The sequence below is a fragment of the Scomber scombrus genome, chromosome 8, assembly GCF_963691925.1.
Source record: "Scomber scombrus chromosome 8, fScoSco1.1, whole genome shotgun sequence".
NCBI lineage: Eukaryota > Metazoa > Chordata > Actinopteri > Scombriformes > Scombridae > Scomber > Scomber scombrus.
In genome coordinates this window covers 18,585,633-18,608,657 of record NC_084977.1, presented here as the reverse complement: position 1 = coordinate 18,608,657, position 23,025 = coordinate 18,585,633, and the positions used below count along the sequence as shown (strand labels likewise).

The following is a 23,025-nucleotide window of genomic DNA, read 5'->3' as shown; positions in this document are numbered from 1 at the left end:
TATTTTCACTTTACTTTGTGGTCTGTGTGACACAATTAGTATCATACAAATGGTGATTTTTCCTGAGACATTTTCAAATCGCGCAGATTGTCTCAATGTACATGACACAACGCACTGTCCACATGCATCTTTCCATTGAATTGCTATACAATCACATTTTCTGTAAACGTTTAGAGAGGCTGTAGGGGTCTGTTTTGTATTTGACATAACAGACTTGCTGCTGCATTATGTACCAACTACTGGTGAGAGTTTTGACTTCATAGCGAGGTTTTGTGTTAACATGAATCAAGACAGGCTTGAAAAAGTGTGTGCGACGCGCAAACTCAGCAAACAAAGGAAATGCTGAGCAGGACCACACTCTGCAAACCTCAGCAGACCTCCAGCAATCTTTACATTTCCCTGACGTATAATAAGGTTAAAATACATACTGCTCAGTAGAAGCCAATTTCAGTAAAGGTAGAAAAATATGTTGCATTAGTTTAGGTTTGTATATGGTCACATGAGAACTGTGAAACCACTGCTGTGTGTTTCATGATGAGCCTCTGTAGTAGTCGACATCCATGATGAACCTTATAGTTCTCAGGCTGACCTGAGAGAACACAAAATGCTTAAAGTGCAATTTTTATGAACAATAAGAGGACGTTCAATTGTTAACAAAGCTTTTAGCTTATGTGACACCATCATTGTTGATTGTGAACCAAACCCATTTCAACTTGGCAAGAAATGGAGGATGAGGGAGCTGGAGGTTAATGTGGGCACGGACCAGGATGGCCACCACCCTGACAGGGTTGTCTTTTGGCTTCAACCAGTCTGATCTGTTGATCTTTGGGGCAGGATTTTAATGACACGGACATGCTGGCAAGCCAATTAAATCAAGGAATGCATTGTCTACAACATCCTACAATTAAATTGAAAAAAAGCCTCTGATCATAAGATATGAGCTGAACAGGAGATTAAATAATTGATCACCACAAGAGGTGTGTCAGCTGTCCCAAAAATAACAGATGTCTTTTCCAGTAGGTGTTGAGGTAGTTATAGATTATAAAATTAGATCTTTGTTTTATTGGCCCAAAAGTTAATTTTAAAAAGGTTTCAACAGGTTTTTAAATGACTTTATGTACTCATCCATAAAGACGATATTACTCCAGCAGAGGGGTAATTTTCAGCAGTCTAACAACAGACATCTCTGCGGATTTGACCCAACATTGAGTGAAGAGAGATTTTAAGAAAAGCAGGTGATAACGGGGACCCAAACAATGAGAAAATAATAAAACAGCTGCCCACAAAGTCGTCAGAGCAGCACTAAATAGAAAACATCTTCCTAAAGCAAAGGTGATGGGAGGCAGTCAAAGGATGTGACAGCCAGTGATATTAGATGAGAGTATAGTCACCTCACTGAGTAACGAGCAGAAGATGATACTGGACAGACATCTGCAGAAAGACCATGAGGCTAAGTTTATTGTGTCAAAATGCGCCGATAATCATCATCACATCTAACAAGCATCACAAGCTGTCATGATGATATGGTGAACAGAATATCAATTTTATTAGTTTGTTTTAGTTATTATTTAGTAGTGTAAAATTCATTCAGATTAAGACATTACGACTCTAAATCAAACAAGTATTTCTCCCCTTGTGACAAAAGGCAGAGACAAACTGTTCGTGGCTCAAACCGCAGGACCGGACCACCAACCAGACTTTTTTTGAGGCCCTAATAGAATTTTAAAGTACAAGAAAATTGCTGAATGCTACACATTCTTAACTCACTCATACATGCCTTTTAACAACTTATCTGTTCATATGAGTGGTTCTTCAATAAGGCCCCTTGTATCAGGCTACAGATGTTGTTAGATTAGGATCTGGTAAATAATTCGACCACAAGTAAAATGGCATAATGATATTGCAACGCTAATTTGAAAAAGTGAAGCAATTTACTTGTAATGAAGAGTAAGTCTCTGTGTGTGTGAGGGAATTTCTGTACAACTGGACAGGTAATCACTGGGGGTTGAGGTTTGAGCCGCACTGTGTCCGACCAGATTAGCAATGTGGGTCAATTTATGTGCATTGTTGGAGCTGACTAAGGAGTAAGTTGAAGCAGTACAAAAGTGTAACGTTTGCCCTTTTTCCAAGACAAACAGTAGAGAAGGCAGAGGGAGTCAGGGAGGAAGAGATGATAAGAGGTTACTGAGATTAATCTGTCATTTCTTTAAGGGATAAAAAGAAAAAGCGTTGGAAGTGTCGGTTACTAGGGAGTTGCCGCTACGGCTAAAAATAAAATCAGGCTAGACAATACCAGATACCAGTCCTCTGTTATCTCGCTTTACTCCCACTCTTTTCTGAGGTCACTGAAATAATATATTAGGGAGACTGTATCTTGACATCTGAACCAGTGTTGAAACCTTTCCAGTCCCACAGATTGAGTGTTGGCCAGAATGAGTCACGCGGTCTGCTCGCTGCGCCACATCTAGGAGCTTAAGAGTCTCTTCAAAACTTGGGAAGAGGTTGAGAGCACTTGACTGGTGGCTTCCCCCCTCACCCGCTGTTTTTGCCGACTCGTAGTTCGGTGGGCCAATTTTTATACCGAGGAGCTGGTGAGGGAGGCGCGGGACTAGCAGTGATTCCTTAAAGGTGTTATGTGACTACATCAACAACCAGCCTGCTTGTTGTGTCCCTATGAAAAAGATGCAACATAAGAATCCTGTGAAACAATGAGAGCATGGCGTGTTTCATTATATAGACAGACAGAAACCACTGATTAAAGCTAATTAATGGATTGTGTCAATTAGTGAGCCTGTAAATGGGAGCTAAACATGGAGAGGTGAGATGGAGAGGGAAGGAGACTTACATTTCCTGGGTAATGAGGACCAGTGATCATGAAACTGAGCTCTAATCGCCTCCGCCTGTCAAATTAAATACAATTACCCCTGCACCTCAAAAACCTAACCCACTACAAGAACCAGAATACTAAAACATTCTGACCACACGAGCTCGAGCATGTCTGACATTCAAACAGGAGTGGTGCGTTTCCTGCCTGAATGTGTTTAAATTATAAGCCCCACACTGGTGCTGTCCTGAAACACGGGTAAGCACTGAGGGCTGAAGTTTGGAGGGGAGCAGGGGGGTCAGGGAGAGGAAGGAGTGTCTGTCTACAGTCTGAAAAATGACACTGGTGGTCAGGGTTTGTCTGGTTGGTCTCACGCAGGGTCATCTTGGCATGTTTGCAGAGTTTATTGCGGTTTATGTGCCTGATTTGATATATGATTTAAGGTCCTTCATGTCATTAAGAGGGCTTATCTGTTCAAAACACATAGTTTGCTGCAGGAGGGGTGCGATTAATCGAGAGGCAATTTTGTGTTTGATGAAAAACCCTTGAGAGTTACAACACTCAGCCCTTCAAGTAATAGTGCAAATACTTAAGATTGGCTGCACTTTGTGTAAGTTGCAACACCTGATAGTGTATTTAGACAGCAGTGTGTAAACATAGCTGGTTTCTTTCTGGCTTAGCACACAGGATTTTATGTTAGTGCTAGAAAACGGGTTTCTGCTCCTGCCTGCATCGAGCATTTGTGTATACATGTGAATATGGGTGTGCTCTGGGTGTACGTGAGTGTGTGTAGCTCCCCATGTGATGATGTGCAGCTCTCTAGGACCTCACACACACAAAAACACGCTGTATGCTTGTGTCTACAAACACCCGCATAGACACACAAACACAGAGACTATCAGACAAACAGTAATCACCAGGGGGGACACCGACAGGCCATATGGCCGAGAGCAGAGCTGAGTCCAACTAGGATCGACAGGCGCTAATGCACCGTGGCATGATCTGTTCCAGAGACACAGTGCACGGGTGGTCAGCTGTAGAGGGCTACTCTGTGTTTGCTTGAGCGTAAAGGAACTCAAATTAAGACACAGAGAAACACACACACACCCACCAAACAATTAGAGCAGTTCACTTGTTTTACAGTGTAATTAAGAATTTAGGTCTTTTTCAAATCCCCTGAAGGATGAAAGCACAGAGGCAGACAGGATCATATACCAGTCTGATCTCTCCAAATACCAGTCTCTTCTAAAATGTAAATGATCCTTTGACCCCTCTCTTTGAACACTCACCTGCGTCGAGGATTCCCTGGGCTAGGATGGCCCCAAATTTGGCCATAACATCATCATGCTTGTCGTTGATCACCTTTGCATAAAGCTGTCTGAACTGGTTCACCTAAAACAGAAAACAAAAGGGGAAATGTGTTCATTAAACAAGCTGTTATTGTGCAACACTACTGCAAAACCACAAGATTTTATGCATGTTTTGGTTAGAGACACGTTATTTTCTTCAAATTTCAGAATTTTAGTCTATACTAAGGACTTGACTAATTTCTCTTGTATCTCTCTCAGGCCAACGATCTAATGTAAAATTTAGAATACAATGAAATTGTCAAAATGTGAATGTAAACATTAAAATATCCACGTTCTTGAGAAATACACCATTATAAAACCTGTAATCATGTATTTCAGCCCCAACTTTGTGGTATCCTTCCTTCGATAATGAACTTCAGTGAGACTTAGAATGTAATGAATGACTAAGAATCACCTCAAACTTTGAAATACTGCAGAGAGGGTGTGTGTGCATTTTATTTTGCCACCTCAGTCAAAGGGGAGGGTACAGTACATGTTTGACACTTAAATGAGGCTGTCACAGCTGTAATGCATTTGTCAAACTTGCACCCTGTCAGCAAACTTCATAATATAGCAACATCAGTGCTACCACACCTCTGGTTATGGTGTAGTACCTGTGGTACCAACAGTATATCTGAATAGCCAGCGTGAAACATTGAGTAAACACCATGTTAGGTAGTTATTGGCTAGTTTGGCCAATTTACCACCCTCAGACTAGAGGCCTAAGACTATAACTGTGAAGCAAATCTGGAAATTACAAAGACTGGAACTTTAAAATAAACAGTCATGGATGTAATACCTCCTGACGCTCAACTGCCTCTTGCACAATCCTGCATACCGCTTTAAGCTTTAAAAAGGACTATTGCTGTGCAGATGAGGAGTCTTTGAAAATGTGTCTGGCATTTCTTAACTGTCTATGAAAAAGTATGAGGTGCACCAAGGGTGAGTGCGTGCAGTTATGCCTGGACTAGTCACTCTCCAGTCTTCCATGACACAGATTTCTTTCCTTACGTCTTCACAAACGTGACGTTTCTGTTTTCAGTCAAGTCTTCCCCTTTTTACCCCTTCTCACTCTTTACTCAGCAAAGGCTCTGGTCTCAGTGGCATTAGGCATCATTTTAAGAGTCACTGAGATTATATTTCACAGGCCACCGAGACAAAAAGCAGGCTTTCTTAATATCTTTTACTATATTTAACTGGTTTACACTCAAATACAAATGTTTTGCGGTTTTCAAAAGGTCTTTTTCACACCAAAACTGTCTTTGAGGCCATTACCTGGCTATATATCCAATCTCCTTAATGATAAACGACATTCAACATTCAAATCCTGAAAATGCATCCTAAAAGAAAAAAAATGCAGAACAAAAAAAAAGGAAAGACAATAAAAATATAATTATTTTGCACATACCTTAGGACAGGTGACTTCAGTCTGCTGGATCATGATGAGGGCAGAAGCAATGAGGGCGCCCTGTCTCACATAATTCACTGGGTCATTGGTCATGGGCTCCAGCAGGTTGATGGCCTCCTGCAGATGGTGGGGCAAAGAGACGAAGTTGGTAATGTTGCTTAAATACATAGTATTTACAGTAAATTAGAAGCTGCATGTGTGCATTGTGAATAACCATCTACTGCCATATGTACTGCCAAAGTATCACTGAATGGTTGATCCTATTAACGTCATTTTGAGTGGGAAAAGTTGCTCTTTGATGTCAGAAAGGGCTAAAAACGTGTTTACATTTTTTTTCAATGTGTTGATGGTCAAGAGGACAAAGAGATTGATCATAGAGGACTGCTAACAGCACTCTGCAGTGTTTAGTGAACATCTTTGCTGTTTAGCAAAGATCAGACTTAAAATATTCCAACTACAAGGAGAGCGACCCACTTGGCATATTCTTTTAGATTTATAAGGAAAACAAGACAGTTTTTGATTAGACACAATGGGTTGTAAATGACTTCAAATTTGAATTACACATTATTTACTCTAGATCTTTGTTAAATATGCTGCCCTAGAAACCTACTGTCTAAAAGCCCACTTGAGAGCAAACAGACACACTGGAAAAAGTTTTGTAGAAGACCGAATGGTTTCCTGATTGAGATCTAAGAGTGTAGGAAATGGCAGCACTCAGTGGCTATCTTCTCTCGTTTAATTTGTAGTGCAGAATCATCTTTCATGGCCGAGCCCTCCGCAGTCCGACATTAAGTTTCATAAGTGGTTGCTAAGCTGAAAAACATTATTTAAGTCGCCAACGTTGATGTAACATTCTTATGTTATAAACTGGAGTGAAAAGTGTCCTGTTATTATATCCCTGATACTTTAATGGTGAAAGGGCAATATTAAACAAGGGTTCATTTGTTTCAGTCTCAGAAACACATGAAAGAGGACAAGCGGTTAAAGGCTCGCTAATACTACATTTTAGAGGGTTTTTTTTCAGTATGACTTCTTAATTCTGTCGTAGTGGTAAAATCTGTAATTTCTCACTTGTGTCAGATTGAAGCTAACATGAAACTGATCATTTGATGCTTTCCACTCCCTATACATTCTATATTTTGCCATTTCCAACAGAACACATGCTCTGGAGGGTTATTAAGAGAGGCAACCAGACCACACAAATTAATGACATTAGTGTCATCCTTATCTGGTTTCCCAGGACAACTGAATAACAGTTATGACAAGGTCCACCTTCTTCAGTTTCCTCCTATGATCACTTTGAAAGAAGGAGTGAGGGGGGGCCACCTCCTATTCTTCTCTCTCCTCTATTTCTGCTGTCTCCTCTGTTCTCACCGAGCAGTAATGGCTGTAACTCACACCACCAGGCTCAGAGGGAGGGGTCAGCTCCACCGAGCAAAGAGAAACAAACTAGGATGATGACAGTGGAGGTAAAATAAACCATGTTTCATCAGTGTTCTCGGCTCAGCTGGCTGAGACAGCCATGTACTGTGATGATAAGTCAGAGTGTAAAGCCAACACCAGTCGACCACATCCTGTTCCTGATAGGTTGTCGGGGGATTTAATTGAGGGTATTTACTGTCAGACCCAATCAGCAGAGCAGGTCGACACATAATGTGGTTGCTTAAGAATCTCTTAATCCGTGTACAGGCTTGCTCCACGGGTTGAGTTCAACTTTACATTAAGTGTTGCTAAAAAACTGGCTACAAGCTTGTGTAAATAAATGAAACGGGGCAGAACACATTTTACCACAATACTTTCTCCCTTTTCATTCATATCAATTACACTACATCATATGAGCGTTCGGACACTGTAAACTTTTGTTCAACAGTAATTTATTACGGCACAAAATCAGCATACATAAACAACATAAAAAGGGTTCAAACAGCTTTCTTATGCAGTTTTTTTTCTTGTATGTGTACAATATACCAGGAACACCAGTACAGTAAAACTATATAAAGCCTGAGGTGTAAAATGATGGCAACGGCCTGTGCTACTTTTAAATAAGTGACCCACTTCTCTTGCGACAACATCATTACTCTCACTAAGGGCCTAATGTGCGTTGTTTTATTTTTAAGTTTTATTCTAGAAAACCAGGCAGAAGACACAATCAAATCACTACTATGGCTTGGCCTGACTGGGTGCAAAACATTCACCTTGGTGCTTCAAGGCTCAGGGTGTAATGAGCATGAGCCATAACTCAATTTGGGCTATGCCACCTGAGACTGATCAGCTCATACAGTTAGACGACTCAGGAACTAGCAGTACCCCAACTTCTGTCTTCTTTACTCCTCTTCAGACTTTGATGAACCCAAACGAGATGACAGGGTACAGCCTGGTGACTGTGTGCCAGTTTGAACCGTTTTATAAAAGCAAGTCTCCAAACTTCTTTCCACAATTTTGAGGTTATGAGAAAGCAAATGTAAAAAAAAAAGGAAGGGAGAAACTTAATACTTTAATCATGGATGAAGAGGAAACTTCAACCAAACAGGAAAAGAACCTCGCCTTGAAGCAGATGATGATCAAAAGAAGTCGAGTCATGTAGCATCATCGTGGGATTATTACAGCTTGTCAAAGTCACTGTTTAGCAGAGTATTGCTTGCTTAGATGGCATCAAACACCTTGCATACCTGAAGTGATTTTGCCCGCCTCAGATAGGCTTTACAGATTACCCATCCCTTGAATATTTGAAGGAAAACCCTTTGTGCAGGTAATCTTGGCATCAGTGACGCACATGTGCAGTAAGAAAAAGAAACCACACAGGATAAATGAGGAAAGCAGTGCTGCTTTTTGTGGTTGAAAAAAAGTGCTATATAAGCTTTTCTTGTGCACAGTCTTACGAGGAATATTAATTCTAGTTAGTTATGACCACTGATTCAAAAAAACCCGCTGTGCCTCATTAAAATAAGAACAAATTTACATCTTGGACAAGCCAAAACAGGTTTTAGTCTACTTTTGTGATAATTTGATGTAAGGTTTGGTTCACCCTTGTGTATAGTAAGTTTAATGGGTCTGGGGAGGCACTTTCAAATTCTCAAATACTGTCTGAGCCTTCATTTACATCAACTGAACAGAGAACCATTGCTCTATTTGAGACAGGCTTTATTACAGCATCTTCACTGTTTTAATATTTGATGTCACTGTGAAATTGCTGAGGCTAAGAGGAAAACTCACCTTGTTGCCTGTCCCAGCACAGCAGATACCCAGAGCCATGGCAGCCCCACAACGCACATGAGGATTGTAGCTCTCTGACAAAAGAGACACGACACTTGGACACTGCTCGGGGGTCCTAAACAAAGACAGACAGAGAGAAAATTAGGTTGAGCCAAGAGGGGGCTCTAAAGATAATCGTGAAAAACTGCAGGGCTGAGGACAAACGAGCATGAACATGATCTTATTATGATCATTACACAGAATTAAAGTAACCAAGCACTGGAACATTGGGTCATGACAACGTGTTCTTCTCTCGTGAAAAAATTATGGTTTACATGATAAATGTCACCAACTGGTTTTGGTATGAAGAATCTTTGATAAATCTCAACTTCAGTTTTGCTCTGGTACACAAGCCTTACAAAATATGTAATTTTAAGGCCAAAATTAATTATTTGGGCCAGAAGCTTAGGTGATGTATGGTAATACATAAGGTAAAGCGCTTTCAAGTCTTGAGCAAAAGAGCAACATGAACCAAATCATCACATTTATCTTGAGCTGACGATGATGGGAATGGCTGTTCAGGCTGCTTTGTTTCCGGGCTGAAATCCGATATCATTGCTGCATTGCATTAATGCTACAGGTGCAGTCACCCTGGCTGGTAACTATAAACTACCATAGAGAGCATCTACATATTGATGAAACTGTTTAGATTGTTTTTGAGGTAAAAAGTTTCAGAGGCAATGTTGAGTGAAGATGGAGAGTAAAGCGGTGGTCATGAAATAAGCACATTTGATTTATGTCTCTGAAAACCTTCCAAGTCCTTGGTTTTCCTTCCCCCACTGGTACTGTTGTGGAATATAAAGAATACAAAAATCACTAAGGCAAACCATTTAAGCCCAATTGTTGGCTCAAGATACACATTTCAACTGCCATGGCTCTATATGATTATTTTACTGTCTTTGGTATAAACTGTTTCTTTGCCAACAGAGAGAACATTAAGGAACACCTCTAAATAAATGTTTCATTAGAGAAAAACTTATTATGGATTTGTAGAAAAAACACTAGAAGAGTATATGCGATGCAGCATCTTAAAGGTATCTGAAACAGAGTACATCAAGTATTGTAGAATAGTAGTAGTAGTCAATTATGTGTCAAACGGATAACAAGATGAAAACAAGACTATAATGAGGCTCTTCAAGATAACTTAATGGGGTCTTTATGAGAGGAGGGGGGGACTCTTAAACTGCCAATTTCTTTGTTCCCCAGTCACAATGAGACACACTTCAATCAGTACATGCTAGATACTGGCACAGCCTCAATGACACTAATGTTGAGCTCTGTCGCATTGGGTTTACACATCAGCAGCACAATAACTGTACAACAGCTAGAAACATATAACTGCAATGGGTTGTAGTGAGTTAGTTCCACAGAGATATTTAATGTAAAAAAAAAAGTAGAGAAAAACCAGTATGAGGTTGAAGTAATCTGCTCTATTCCAAGAACATTATCTGACAATTTTCTTGTGAAAGGTAAGGTGGGTGTTGATAACACCAGCGCTGCCTGGTGTTGACAGATTAACTGATTGTTGAGATTATTCAGTGCCTTTGAATTTCAGACAGGGCTGGTCTATTTTTTATTATAAAAAAGAAAGAGAATTCCCCATCTGGAGTCTCGTAGGTCCAATCATCATGAGAGCACCATAATCAGCAGCACAGATCTCTCTAGTTTGTTTTGCAACAACAGAACACGACAGTTTACTCACACTTTAGTGGCTGCCTTTGTTTCTTTCATAACCGTAAGAATGTATTGAATTGAAGGTGAAAATAATAAGATCCTAAATTACCTGTATTTACTGGGAGCTCATCTTTTAAACCATCTCTTTTAGTTTGTGCATTTACCCAATAATTAAAAGTTAATAAACAATAACAATAAAAACAGAAAATGTGTGCACATAAAACCTTTAACATGATAGCTGGCATGTCCTCAGTACATAATCTCCACTGGCCTGTTTGGTATTAGAAGTTCAGCTCAACCCTATAGGAGGATTTGACTAGATCACATATGACCATCACTGGGAGATCTAGCTCGCCTTTCAGTTTCACCTACAGGGACTAACTGATTCTATTCTAGTGGTCTGACGATATCCTACAACCCATTGTTAAGTTCTCCTGAGACAAATTTGTAATTTTACTTTAACTAAAACTGACTTGTCAATTCTCCAGTATATGCAAGAACACAGGATACCGTCTATCCAGCACAGGATGGAAAAATTATGAACCAGGACATCAAAATTACAAGTGCTTTTGTAATGGCTAGACACTGACACCTGATTTATGAGAAATGTTGTAATCGATTAGGGACTGCAGTAGCTTGAGGCACAACAGTAGCTTGAGAAGATTTTAAATGTCTTTTCAACCTTTTTCAAAAACATATCTAAACTAATTAAAATCAACCACAGGAAAAATGGAAGAACTCGGATGGAAACCGATATCCACCATTTGTTTTGGATGAAAAGGCTGCGGAGCAATGACATCTGTATTCAAGCAGACTTTAATATTCTCTTAATGTGTGATTAACTTCAGAATGAGCTGATATGCTGAAAACAGTAAAGAAGAGATAACAAAAACAACAACCAGAATACCCCCAATCAGAGTCAACTCTTAAGCAGTAATGCTCCTGTACTAATGCCTTGTCATATGTAGAGGTATGAGAAACATGCTATAGTCATACATGTAAAGCTTGAACATATGCTCTAACGCTTAAAAATGCACAATGCGTTTACTCTACAGGTTAATGTACTGTACAACCATATGTGCATGCCTCACATTTATCATGGTGTGAGTGACAGAGGCTGATACAGCTGAAATTTAATAACTCCCCCAGTCTACAGATGCCAGGTGGTAGCCTGGGTAGCAACACATACATTGAAAGGTTAGCGAAAGAGGCTGTAGGAATACAGCCGAGATAAAGAAATTATAGGTGAATTTTGCACCATGAAGTGTAATTGAAGCAGTAACTAATGCGCTAGCACTGAAAGAGAGCAGATCTGTTTAGCTTGTTTCCTGTCTGTTACAACCAGTCATACAAATACATCTTGAATGCACCTGGACTATGTTGTATTAAAAAGGCCAAGACGCTGTGTGGCTTTTACAGGTAACACTTCCATTGAATTTGATTTAAAAATTAACCTCAGCTACTGTTTAACCTCATGAGAAAAGCTGCAAGTAGTAAGAAATGTATGATACATCCTGGTCACTATGGGATACAATATTACTAAATATGGTGCTTGGACAATGGAAAAATATACATACTTTGGTACAAATTTGTCAAAACAAACTAAAAGTTTTCCAAATTATGAGAACATTGAACTGATAATATTTTCACAAGTACAAAAACAGCAAATAGTTTGCAAAATGTGCGGATCTGACAAACAAGGTTGCAACCAGCAAGATTGAATCAAGTCTGAAAAATGTGCCTGTGTGACATCTATTTGATTTGATGTGAGCAGACATCAGCATATTGCTACTAGCAGACCATCAGCTGTCTTCAAACAGTCTTTTGAGGAGAAATGTGAAGGAGGCAGTGGAGGTTGGATGGATGACTTCAGATTTTTCCTGTAATCTGTGTGGGTCATCTTCATGTCTGTTTGTTAACAGCAGCTGTCACGGATTTAGAAATACACAGACTTTCTTCTAACAGGCATCCCTCAAGTGGACTGAAGATATGAAACCTAACCAATATGAAACAGGTGACCAAAGACGACAGACTGTGTTTTACTGTACTAACACCCTGGGGAAATATTTCAGCTAAAATATATGCTGTGCAGACTGTTTTTTACAGGAAGACATAAGACTTACTGACTGTACTTCTTTCATTTTCTCATGAAGAGACAGATCACTCATCATCATCTGGTTACTGTAAACTCTAGGGAACGTTTATTTCTGCGTGTGTTAATGTCTTGCACCTGCTTTTAAAAGCAAAACAACGTATCCACACTGAGAGAAAACACATTTTGACTTGTTGAGACAAGAAGATCAGAGGAAAAAAACACCACCACAAATGTGGTCTAAATTTCAAACTTAGTCATATCCAAGAAAATAATTACGTTTCAAATGACTTTCTCGTCCTGAAAATGTGAGCTCAAGGAAGATGAAGTGGAAAAGTTATAGGATTCAAGTCCATTTTTTGAGCACCTTACCACACAGACCGCTTCTCCCCATAGACCACTACTACCTCCCCCCACCACTACTAACTTCAAATGGAGGAGAGAACAGAAAGTGACAAATATAAACAGTGGGACGGCTGTGTTGAAGGAAATTACCTCCCAGAACCACTGGCATGTTGCCAGTACGAAGACATTCATCTGTTTTGTGCAGTCTGACTCACGGGCAAAACGGAGGGTAGGGAGGGGAGAGTGAGAGAGCCAGCGAGACGGGGTGAGTGCGAGCAGTTTAGTGGCTGTGAACAAGAGGCAGCGAGTGGGAATGGGAGAAACGCAGAGGAGCCACAACATCTGAAAGTTTTAAACCTGTGATCGCGGTATGTGATGCGAAGCAAGACTGGGGGTTCCTCCAACATGTGGAAGCAAAACAAATTCCACATCATGGACTTAGACAGATTTAGGTTTTGCCTCTGAGGGAGGTCTTTTTTTGTCATGTTCTTACTTCAGTAGGGTGGAAATATAAAGATGAGATAGGGGATGCTAAAAAATATAAAGAGGTGTGCAAAGATAGAAGCACATTGTGTGTTAAACTGCACTGTTCCTCCAGCACAGACTATTGCTTTTGTGTTAATGAAAGTTAAGACGCAGCCGCTTGGAAAAATACTTCAAGATTTGAAACATCAAAGAGCAACTTTAAAATGTAACTGACGTTTTCTTCAGAGGCAGGTAAGAAACTTTGACAAATTTACACTGATTTATTATATGTTATATGCATACATTTAGTAGACTTGAACAGTAAGCTAAGACAATTGTGTTTATTTCACTGAAAACCTCACTGAAGAGGTCTTTGAATTAATTTCAGTCTAAATCTCTGTACTTAATGGGTTAAAAGAATATAAAATGTTAAAGCTTCATACATGCATATACTTAGTTTTTAAAACAATGATTGTGTTTTTAACTGAATCATCTATGTATTAGTAATTGTTATAGGAAGACCAATTAAACCTTTGTGAAAATTATTCCCATAAATTAATTTCATAGTTTTTTTTCTAAAATAAAGAATAACACAAAAGAACCTGAAAAAGCTTGTAAGTTATTCTTCCGCATATTTTCCACCTTAGTTAATTTCTTAACGTGGAAACAATAATAGTCGTCAGACAGGAAAAACCCTCTTCATTTGTTACCATAAACGTCTCATTATTATGCCATCATTCAGACAAATAAAGCAAAGGGGTAACATGTTGTCGCTTTTCCTTTAACAGACCTGTTTGTTCTTTTAAGTGGATACAACGGATGTCAAGACTATCAACTGCCTGGGAAAGTGAGGACCCCTGCTAGCGTGTCACTGTGGAAATAATAATCGTGTTGGGATTATTGCCAACATTGGAGTTTGTAGCGTTGGACCCGTTTATTCTTTTTCTTTTCACCCCTCCAAGCAGTGGATCGTCTACTGATTGTAAGCTATTCTGTTTGGTTTATATACCGCACAAGAGGATGTAGCAGCCTGTGCACTGACCCCGAGCTGTCCCACCCTACCCTTTGCCCTTGCCGGTGGGACCCAGTGACCATGCTGACCGAGCCTCAAACACCACAAAGATCAGAGCCCAGACCGACGCTAAGGCCCGTTGGAACCTGTGCAGCACCATGTCCCAGCCATTCACGGCTCCACTTGAGGCTAACAGCTCACGATCAGAAGAGTCTGGGGTTCAGCTGAAATGGGCCGCCCTGCTTATTGTCATGGTTATCATCCCGACTATTGGAGGGAACATCTTGGTCATTCTTGCTGTGTCACTTGAGAGAAAGCTGCAGAACGCCACCAACTATTTCCTGATGTCGCTTGCTGTGGCTGATCTACTGGTGGGACTCCTGGTGATGCCCATCGCCCTCGTCACTGTTCTCTACAGTAAGTTTAGCATGGGACCTTGTGATCAAAACCCTAACTTGTGCAAAACAAATAAATAATAATACATTTGCATATAATATCTGACTCTACAAGCAGAAACATGTCCTTGCTCAATGCCCTGATCAATTCCATCCCACATTTCTGATTAAATGTGAACCCAAGTGATTCAAAATACCTTACTATCTAGCTGAGTTTGAACTGTTAACATAGGCTGACCATTTTTTAAACAATCTTGAGTAAAAGACCTATTAAGGATCAAGTGCGTGTATTACGATATTGTATAAATAAAGTATCCTGTTTCATAGGAAAACATTGTATAAGTCTGACTAATCTACAGAGAAAAACAGACCAGCATACAGGTAGCACAGGAGGTTCAAACTTGTTTATGAGCAACACAATATACAATCTCCAGTATCCCTTAACAAATTATACTACATGAAATATCACAACAGAGAGCGGATAATAAACATGCTACTTTCTCTAGCAAAGTAGGGCAGAAGTTGCACAGCTTGGACTGAAGTACTGGTCTGTGGGATCATTACCCAAAGACAAGAATGCAAGCCATCATTTTTATTTTAATTCCAGTGATAGTGCTGTCTAAATACAGTTGCATATTAACTGATTTAGACCCATATTCTCCTATTACCAAGCTATGGCCAAGCTGTTATTACCCATTAATTCAATTGGACGATAATGAGCCAGATCTTAATTATGTCTCTCTCACGTGCACACCCAGGGATGGAAAATAGTTTGTCATAGGGCTATCCACCTGTCTTGGCTCTCATAAAAATCACAGGTTTTGCATTAGACGTGGATGTCTTAGACTAGAAGGGCCTGCTGCTTTTGTTGACCACATCTTAATGCACAGGCTATAGGTAAAGGCTGTGCATTTAATCTACCATTACATGTATTTTTGTAATATTCATCTATCTACATGTTCAGATCCAAGTGTTGAAGAAAATAAGGATCACAGCTGACAGGGCTTTGACATGATGTAGTGCATATGCTTAATTTAAACAACAGATAAGGCAACAACTTAACCGTTCTGTTTCATATTAACCCCTTATTACAAAGCAGTGCTCACTCACACTTCCACACAGGCCACAAGTTTCAAGCTTCAAGGCTGAGAGACTAAAAGTTAAGCAGTTCATCATCAAAAGAAGCAGAAAGCTTCCAAGAAATATAAAAAATAAAGATTTTTAAGCTGTCACTGAAATGTAGGCGCTTGCAAACTAATTTATCTAAAATCCTAATAAAAATTCCTGTTGAAAACCAATGTAGTAGGCTATAAATGTACATATGGTATAAGTCCAACGAATGACTCAAAATAGAACAATTTAATTTTCGCTGTCAGAGTGAGATTGTATAAATTGTTAAATCAAGTGAAAAGTATCTTACATGTTAAATAAAAAATACAGCAGATTACATTCATAAGTGCGTTTGCTTTCTTTGTAATTCCCTCTTAGAAATAAACTCTTCATTTGTCAAATATACATTTTTAAAACCAGGCAGCTATCATTACCCCCTTGCTAGAGAGATGAACCTCAGAGCACCAAGCTGGGAAGAGAGGTCGTGGGGACATAAATATCAAGTGTTTGTGTGAAGGGCTGTGTGAAGTATAACAGGGCCATCAGCTGAGTGGACAGTCAAACTGTCAGATGGAGGATTAGTTCCTTTAAACTGAACCTTAGCTGGAGGACAGGAGGCGCACAGTTACACAGTGCAGGTTAGACAGGCAATATTATTACTAGCATAAATCACAACTCAAAAGCAGCAAATATAACTACAAAAAAAAAACATGGGCTCAAACATCAACCAAACTTGCAAGGTCACAAAGCATTCAATAAACATGTGAGGACACACACAGTTCAAGAAAATGCATCAATCTAAGCCTTGAAAAGGGAAGCCAGGAGTCCAACTGGACTACTGGTTAAGGATGCAATGATCCAACTTTTTCCGATACCTGGACATTTGGTATCGGTCAATACCAAGTACTGATCTGATACCAGTGTTTTATTAATATGCTGTAGGCCTTTCTGTATGGAAGAGACTGGGATCATTCCTTTGTGTGTAAGGCAGAAATCAGCCTCGACTTTCAGTCGCTTTCCTAACTTTGTAAAACAAAATGTAATATAAGTACATAGATATAAATCTACTGATTGTTATTTATGAAAATAATGGTATCCGATAACAGATCATCCCACTGTCACCGATACCTGATCCAGCTTTTTGAGTCTGTATCGGACCGATAATCAATATCGGTATTGGTGCATCTTTACTACAGTTACAGCTGTATGCACTGCCAGACCTTTTCCACATCTGCTGTGCAAATGAATTCAAAGCAAAATGTGGGAGACCATTTAAAACAGACAGTTACTAATTAGAAACTTAAAATTATATTCATGGGAAAAAAAAAAAAAAAGGATCAAAGCCAGTGATAGATGAGTTAGTGTCACTTATGCAAGGCATCACTTCATAACAATGACAAAGTGTCATGTCTTTATTGGCCATATTAAAAATAGGCCACATTAATGACTTTCTCCTGTGCTAAGTGACTAACAAAAATCATTAAAAAAAATTTAGTAATAAAAAAAAAAAGGTGCAATGGTGACATTAAATGTAACAAACGCAATGCAATAAGAGGAATTCCTGTGTTAGGTACAGGTAATTGTGTCTAAATCAAAGCCTTGTGTGAGCAGAAACTGCTTATGGATTACCCTCAGTGGACAATTTATAGGCTGGCATTTACAACACAATGTTTTTGAAAAAAAAACTATGGAGATGGACAGAAAGACGTTTTGGCAACATTATCCATTTAACACAAGACTATGAAACTAATACAAAGTAACTTGCTCCAATGCAGAGGAACTTATATTTGAATATGAAATAGACAAAATGACGATTGCAGAGGGCGCACCAAAGTTGACTAATTCAAAGAAAGTTTCCAAATTCGGTTAAACAGAATAAACATATGTACCTTTCTATAGCTACTTGGACCTTATTAGCTCCACTGTTTATTGAATTTGGCTTGGGATTCAATACTTCACAGGACAGGTACAGAGGGTCTACTTTGAGAACAAGTGCAGTATTTGTCAATGAATAAGCTTTCCAGATGAAATTTAATCAAAACTATGACTCAAATATTCTCCCAAGTGTGACAAGAAAGCAGTAGGAGCGAAGAAGGGGAGGGTGGCAGAACAAAAGAAATGATGTAAAGAACATTTCCAACAGTCTTTTTTTTTTAATTTTATGGGTGATGGTCACGGGACAAAAGCCAGAACAATTACTTGCCAAATTTATGCCTGGAACTGAAAATAAACACTACTGTTGAGCATAGTCTCCGGCACATCTACATAAAGAGCTTTTAGCTCCATAAACAGTCAGTGAACCCTTCTTTTTCCAGTAAAGTCATTCCTCGCATAGATAAACAAACACCAATCTTTTGCATGAGTGCTACTTCTAATCCCTTTCCATTGTGGTACATCTTCCATAACTGGTAGTACAAGACCAAGTTCTTTGTAAAAAGGAAGTGGGGTATATTAAAAGTGCATTAAAAGGTATTACTACTTGTAGTAATCTTGTTGGACCACAACAGATAACTTATCTACAAATGATATTTAAAAATCCAACTACTACAGGACAACAGTTTGTAGTCCCAGTGGATTCATTTCTTCTTATGTTCTCTTTAGACTCCGGCTGGCCTCTTCCGGACTTCCTCTGCCCTATTTGGCTCTTCCTGGATGTGCTGTTTTCCACTGCATCCATCATGCATCTATGCGCCATTTCACTGGACCGCTACATCGCCATCAAGAAGCCAATTCAACATAGCCAGTACAAATCCAGGGCCAAGGCGATGGTCAAGATAGCACTGGTGTGGCTTATATCCATTTGTAAGCACATTCATTCAGATTTCCTTTCAACTAAACACATTTCACTGAACATCAATAAAGTTAATCTCAGGAAGGATTGTCTTTAGATAGATTTCGTTACATAAGATCCATGGCAGATCTGGTTCATAGCTTCAGAAATACAAGCGAGATGCAACAAAACCAGCTATATATAAACAGCTATACTGTCCACTACATTGTATATAGGTACAAGATGGGGTGGATGAGGGGCTGGGACAGTAATATCACACTTGCATCGGTCACAGTGCTTCTCAGAGATGTTACTAAAGATATGCTAAAGAGACAATCTGGTCATATTTCATGAGATTGAGTTTATTCAAAGGCCACTATGGCATATACATCCAACCCAGCTGCACAATTTTTTTGGCTAATGACATAAAATAGACCACCAACATATAATGAGCCAATTAATTGAGTCAAGCCATCGTCAATGATGGTCATTTACATGAGTGCTTTTCCTGCTTTAACCAGTCAAAATGTCCATTGTGAAAAGGGTCTCAAAAGAAACATTCCTAACTGTTGAGAAAGCCGAAAGACTGCACATATAATAAAATGGGTCGCTAGGTGAAAAGTGCTTTATGGTTTCAATAAAAACAAGTTTAAAAAAATATATAGAGCCTTCAGAGAAGGGTATGTATTCTTCTCATATGTCTTCATGATGAAAGAATCATACTTGTCTGTTTTAATTTATCTCACACAGCTCTCATGTGAGTGCTGAGGTTCATTGCCTAAGATCTGCCAAACATTTTAATGTTCCAATAAGAGATTAAAAAGTAGTTTCTGGCCATTCATTTTAACATAGGAGGGTAAAAGTTTGGCCTAATTCACTGAGGCATTACCTAGTGCTCATTGCCAATACTGAGACCACTAAAAGCACAGTTAGTTTAGCTGTCAGGTTTGGTTTCACTTGAACTTCATTTCATGAGCAAAACCAGGAGATCAGCTGGAATGGAGGGAGAGGCACTTAACACTGCTGACTGTATACTGTTGCTCAGTTTAAGAGGGATCATGGCAGGTCATGGATGGTTAGTTTACTTAACTTTAAAAACAAAAAAGGAAATCCTACAATCAATCCTTATTATTCCTGAAACAATTGCTTCAAGACACACTGCTCTGTTATCGATTACTACTACCCTAACTATAGTTAATCAGTGCTAAAAAAAAAGGAGATGTATTTGCCAATGTTTACCAATACTAACAAAGTTTTTCATCATTTTCCAGGCATAGCTATCCCGATTCCAATCAGGGGGCTTCAAAACTACCCTTCTCACAACAACATCACATTCAACAGCAACCACACATGCCTGCTGAAAACAGACACCTTCTGGGACTTTATCATGTTTGGCTCCATGGCTGCATTCTTCATCCCTTTGACCATCATGATGGTCATCTACCTTCTTACTGTCCAGGTGTTGCGCAAAAAGGTTTATTTGCTCAAGGCAAAGGTGACTCATCGTTTTAGTCCAACAATCACCACAGTTTTTCAAAAGGAACAGGATGTGACCTCACCTCAAGCTGAGCAACTGAATATGCTGGACAAGGGACTTCCCAGGATTCAAGAAAAACTAAATGTAGGAACAGCAAACTCTTGTACAAGAGATGACATGCCGTTTCGGAGAATGTCCACCATGGGCAAGAAGTCAATACAAACTCTGAGCAATGAGCAGCGTGCATCAAAGGTGCTAGGCATTGTCTTTCTCTTGTTTGTAGTCATGTGGTGCCCCTTCTTCATTACTAATATCACCTCTGTGCTATGCACCAGCTGTGATGTTAATGTAATAGCCCGCCTCATGGAGATCTTTGTTTGGGTGGGTTATGTGTCATCAGGAATCAACCCATTGGTCTATACCCTATTCAACAAAACTTTCAGACAGGCATTCGCACGTTACATGACCTGCAATTACAAGGACACTGCTGGTCACAAGCCAGTGAGGCAACCAAGGATATCAAATGCAGATCGGACCCTTGCGAAAATTTCATTCAGTTCTTCTGTGGCAGAAAACTCTAAACTGTTCATGAAGCGGGGAATGAAGAATGGCATTGGAGCAGTGAGCTACCAAAGTCCACTGAGGGGCCGACAGGCACCCGTACAGTCATCCAATGGTGTTGTGTTAGACACAATGCTCCTGCCTGAAAATGAACACGGCAAGCAGGAAGAACATGTAAGTTGTGTATAGAACTACTAGTAAGAATTATCCAATTAAAAAGAGAGCACATGGAAGTGTTTTATATCCTTAAAAACTAAATGTTTGTCCCAACACAAAAATGTAAAACAAGGGATTGGAATTTGATGTTACTTTCTGTCTAACTGACTAATTGCAAGGTACACTTCACAAAAACTAAATCTAACTGGTTGATATCTGATGCTGATAATGTTCCAAGTTGGGTTTTTAAGCAGACGCAAAACAGGGCTATAGTATCAATTATGACAATTTCAGAAACACACAATGCTACTCTTCAAAATCCACCAAACTCCTCTGTTACATATGTGAATATATATAGTCAATATTGTACTCAACTGGCCTCTGAAACAGGCCACACTAACAATGTGAATTGTCAAAGACACCAAGACAGTTGATAGTGTAGTAAAAGAAAGTTTGAGTTTTCAAGCTGTGTAAAACAGTAATTTTGAGATGACCTGTACCAGGTCAAACACAGGAGGATATCCTCTATGAAGGTCAACCAAATTTAGGAATGAGGCACTATAACAACCTGGAAACTCTGAATGCAGTAATCAATATGCAGAGTACCTATGCTGATTCTTTCAACTCTGAATGTGCTATAAACCATCTCAGACTAAATGGTTATGTTTTGTTACGACAGCCACACCTTTCAAATCTCTTCCACAACAAACACATGAAATGCACTGCACACTTGAAATGATACATATTGTATTTGCTGGACCTTTTGGAAGTGCTTTTGTATGTGTATTACAGCCAAATCTTTTGAATATTCAAAAACAAAATAAAGATCAAATGGAAATCTACATGTGTTCAATAAAATATTTGTATTGCTGGACCGAAAGAAAGCTGAATCTAGTCTGACCGCCCCTTTTCTTTTTGTTATGCTGCTAAAAATGTCATCTGCAAGTTAAATGCCTTTCATGAACCAATGTTGATCAAAGTACAACCGGACAGCTCAATAAACACATTGTACATCACAGCATTGGAAGATCAGCAAATACCATTACTTAGAAGTGACTCAACACAACTGAAGACTTCTTAACTATAAACACTCTTAGGGGTTATTAAAATACACAAAGCAATGGGAGGAAATGTCGGACTACATTTCAAATATGTAAAATGAACTAAATTAAAACCTCTGTATATAGTATAATCTAGATTGCACACCAAATGTGAGATGTGGATAGGACACCACAAGCTTGGTATGCGAGTTTGGGGTGTGTGTGTAAACAATTCATTTGCTTAGAACAACCACGTTTCTTTGTAATGACCAGTAACTCAGTTGATTTAATAAGAAGAAAAGATATTATTATATATTTGAACTTAAAATGGTCCTCCCTGAGTGCAAGTGTGCATGTTGGGGGCTTGGATGAAGTTGAAAATGAAGAAGGCAATTGAATTGTTGTGGTTCAGAAGTCTTTCTAAACACAGGAAAGATTTAGACAAGGTTTATCTAGAGTTCAATTGATCACACAATATTGCATAGCCTTTTTTGGGCTTAAAAATGTACACCCTGATATTTGTGCACTGGCTAGACGCTTTGTTTAAAACTTGTCTGTTCTCTGATTGGTAAATTCATGTCGGTGTAAGAGCAACAAATCCCTATAAATAGCCAGGGAAGAAAACGTGTGAGTGACAATGACAAGAACGTCCAGCTTCCTCTGACAAGAGGAATACCTTCCATGAAGACCTGGAAATCATTGCAAATTCCAGACAGTGCATCTAAATTCTCCACTCAAAAAAAAAGGAAAGTATTAATGACAAAAAGTATATCTTGTTAGCAGTACAAATCCAAAAATAAAATGGATCCAAGGATACAACCAGGAAAACAGAAGCAAAAAGGAAATAAAGAAAAAAACAAAATATTTTTATAATACCAAGGGGGATTTATAGTTCAAGAAATAAGCAGAGCTGTGTCTACAGTTTGCATAAGAACAATGCTATTGTTTTTTATTTACTAATCTGTTTTATTGGTCCTTCTCTAACAAAGACCAATTAGCTCTTCCGTTTTGCAGGAATGGCAGGGAAAGGTAAAAATGATTTGCCAAATGTTTGTGTTATTTCTGTAATAAACACAGACAGCCTAGAAGATGACA

The 23,025-nt window shown here is 39.1% G+C and overlaps 2 protein-coding genes across 3 annotated transcripts in view; one reads left to right on the top strand and one right to left on the bottom strand.

The window, feature by feature from the left end:
* The window catches only part of psmd1 (proteasome 26S subunit, non-ATPase 1), a 38,976-nt gene that overhangs the window by 7,592 nt on the left and 8,359 nt on the right, over positions 1–23,025 (bottom strand). The window contains exons 17-19 of the mRNA XM_062423611.1: positions 8,795–8,909; positions 5,582–5,698; positions 4,114–4,216 (exon numbers count right to left, since the gene is read on the bottom strand). Of these exons, the coding sequence (XP_062279595.1) occupies positions 4,114–4,216; positions 5,582–5,698; positions 8,795–8,909 (335 nt within the window). The remainder of the gene's footprint in view (positions 1–4,113; positions 4,217–5,581; positions 5,699–8,794; positions 8,910–23,025) is intronic.
* Positions 13,270–21,842, top strand: htr2b (5-hydroxytryptamine (serotonin) receptor 2B, G protein-coupled). 2 transcript variants are annotated; one of them, XM_062424044.1, is made up of 4 exons: positions 13,270–13,661; positions 14,198–14,838; positions 18,528–18,728; positions 19,968–21,842. In XM_062424044.1, the coding sequence occupies exons 2-4, from the start codon at positions 14,580–14,582 to the stop codon at positions 20,921–20,923; spliced, it is 1,416 nt and encodes a 471-aa protein (XP_062280028.1). In that variant the 5' UTR covers positions 13,270–13,661; positions 14,198–14,579; the 3' UTR covers positions 20,924–21,842. The 2 variants fall into 2 exon arrangements, with proteins under 2 accessions (XP_062280028.1, XP_062280029.1); XM_062424045.1 differs by lacking the exon at positions 18,528–18,728.

What these genes read in the sequence shown, in the direction of transcription:
- htr2b (XM_062424044.1), top strand. Translation starts at nt 14,580, where the DNA reads ATGTCCCAGCCATTCACGGCTCCACTTGAGGCTAACAGCTCACGATCA. An exon ending in CCTCGTCACTGTTCTCTACA is followed by an intron (nt 14,839 to 18,527) that starts GTAAGTTTAGCA and finishes TGTTCTCTTTAG; the next exon opens with ACTCCGGCTGGCCTCTTCCG. An exon ending in GGTGTGGCTTATATCCATTT is followed by an intron (nt 18,729 to 19,967) that starts GTAAGCACATTC and finishes ATCATTTTCCAG; the next exon opens with GCATAGCTATCCCGATTCCA.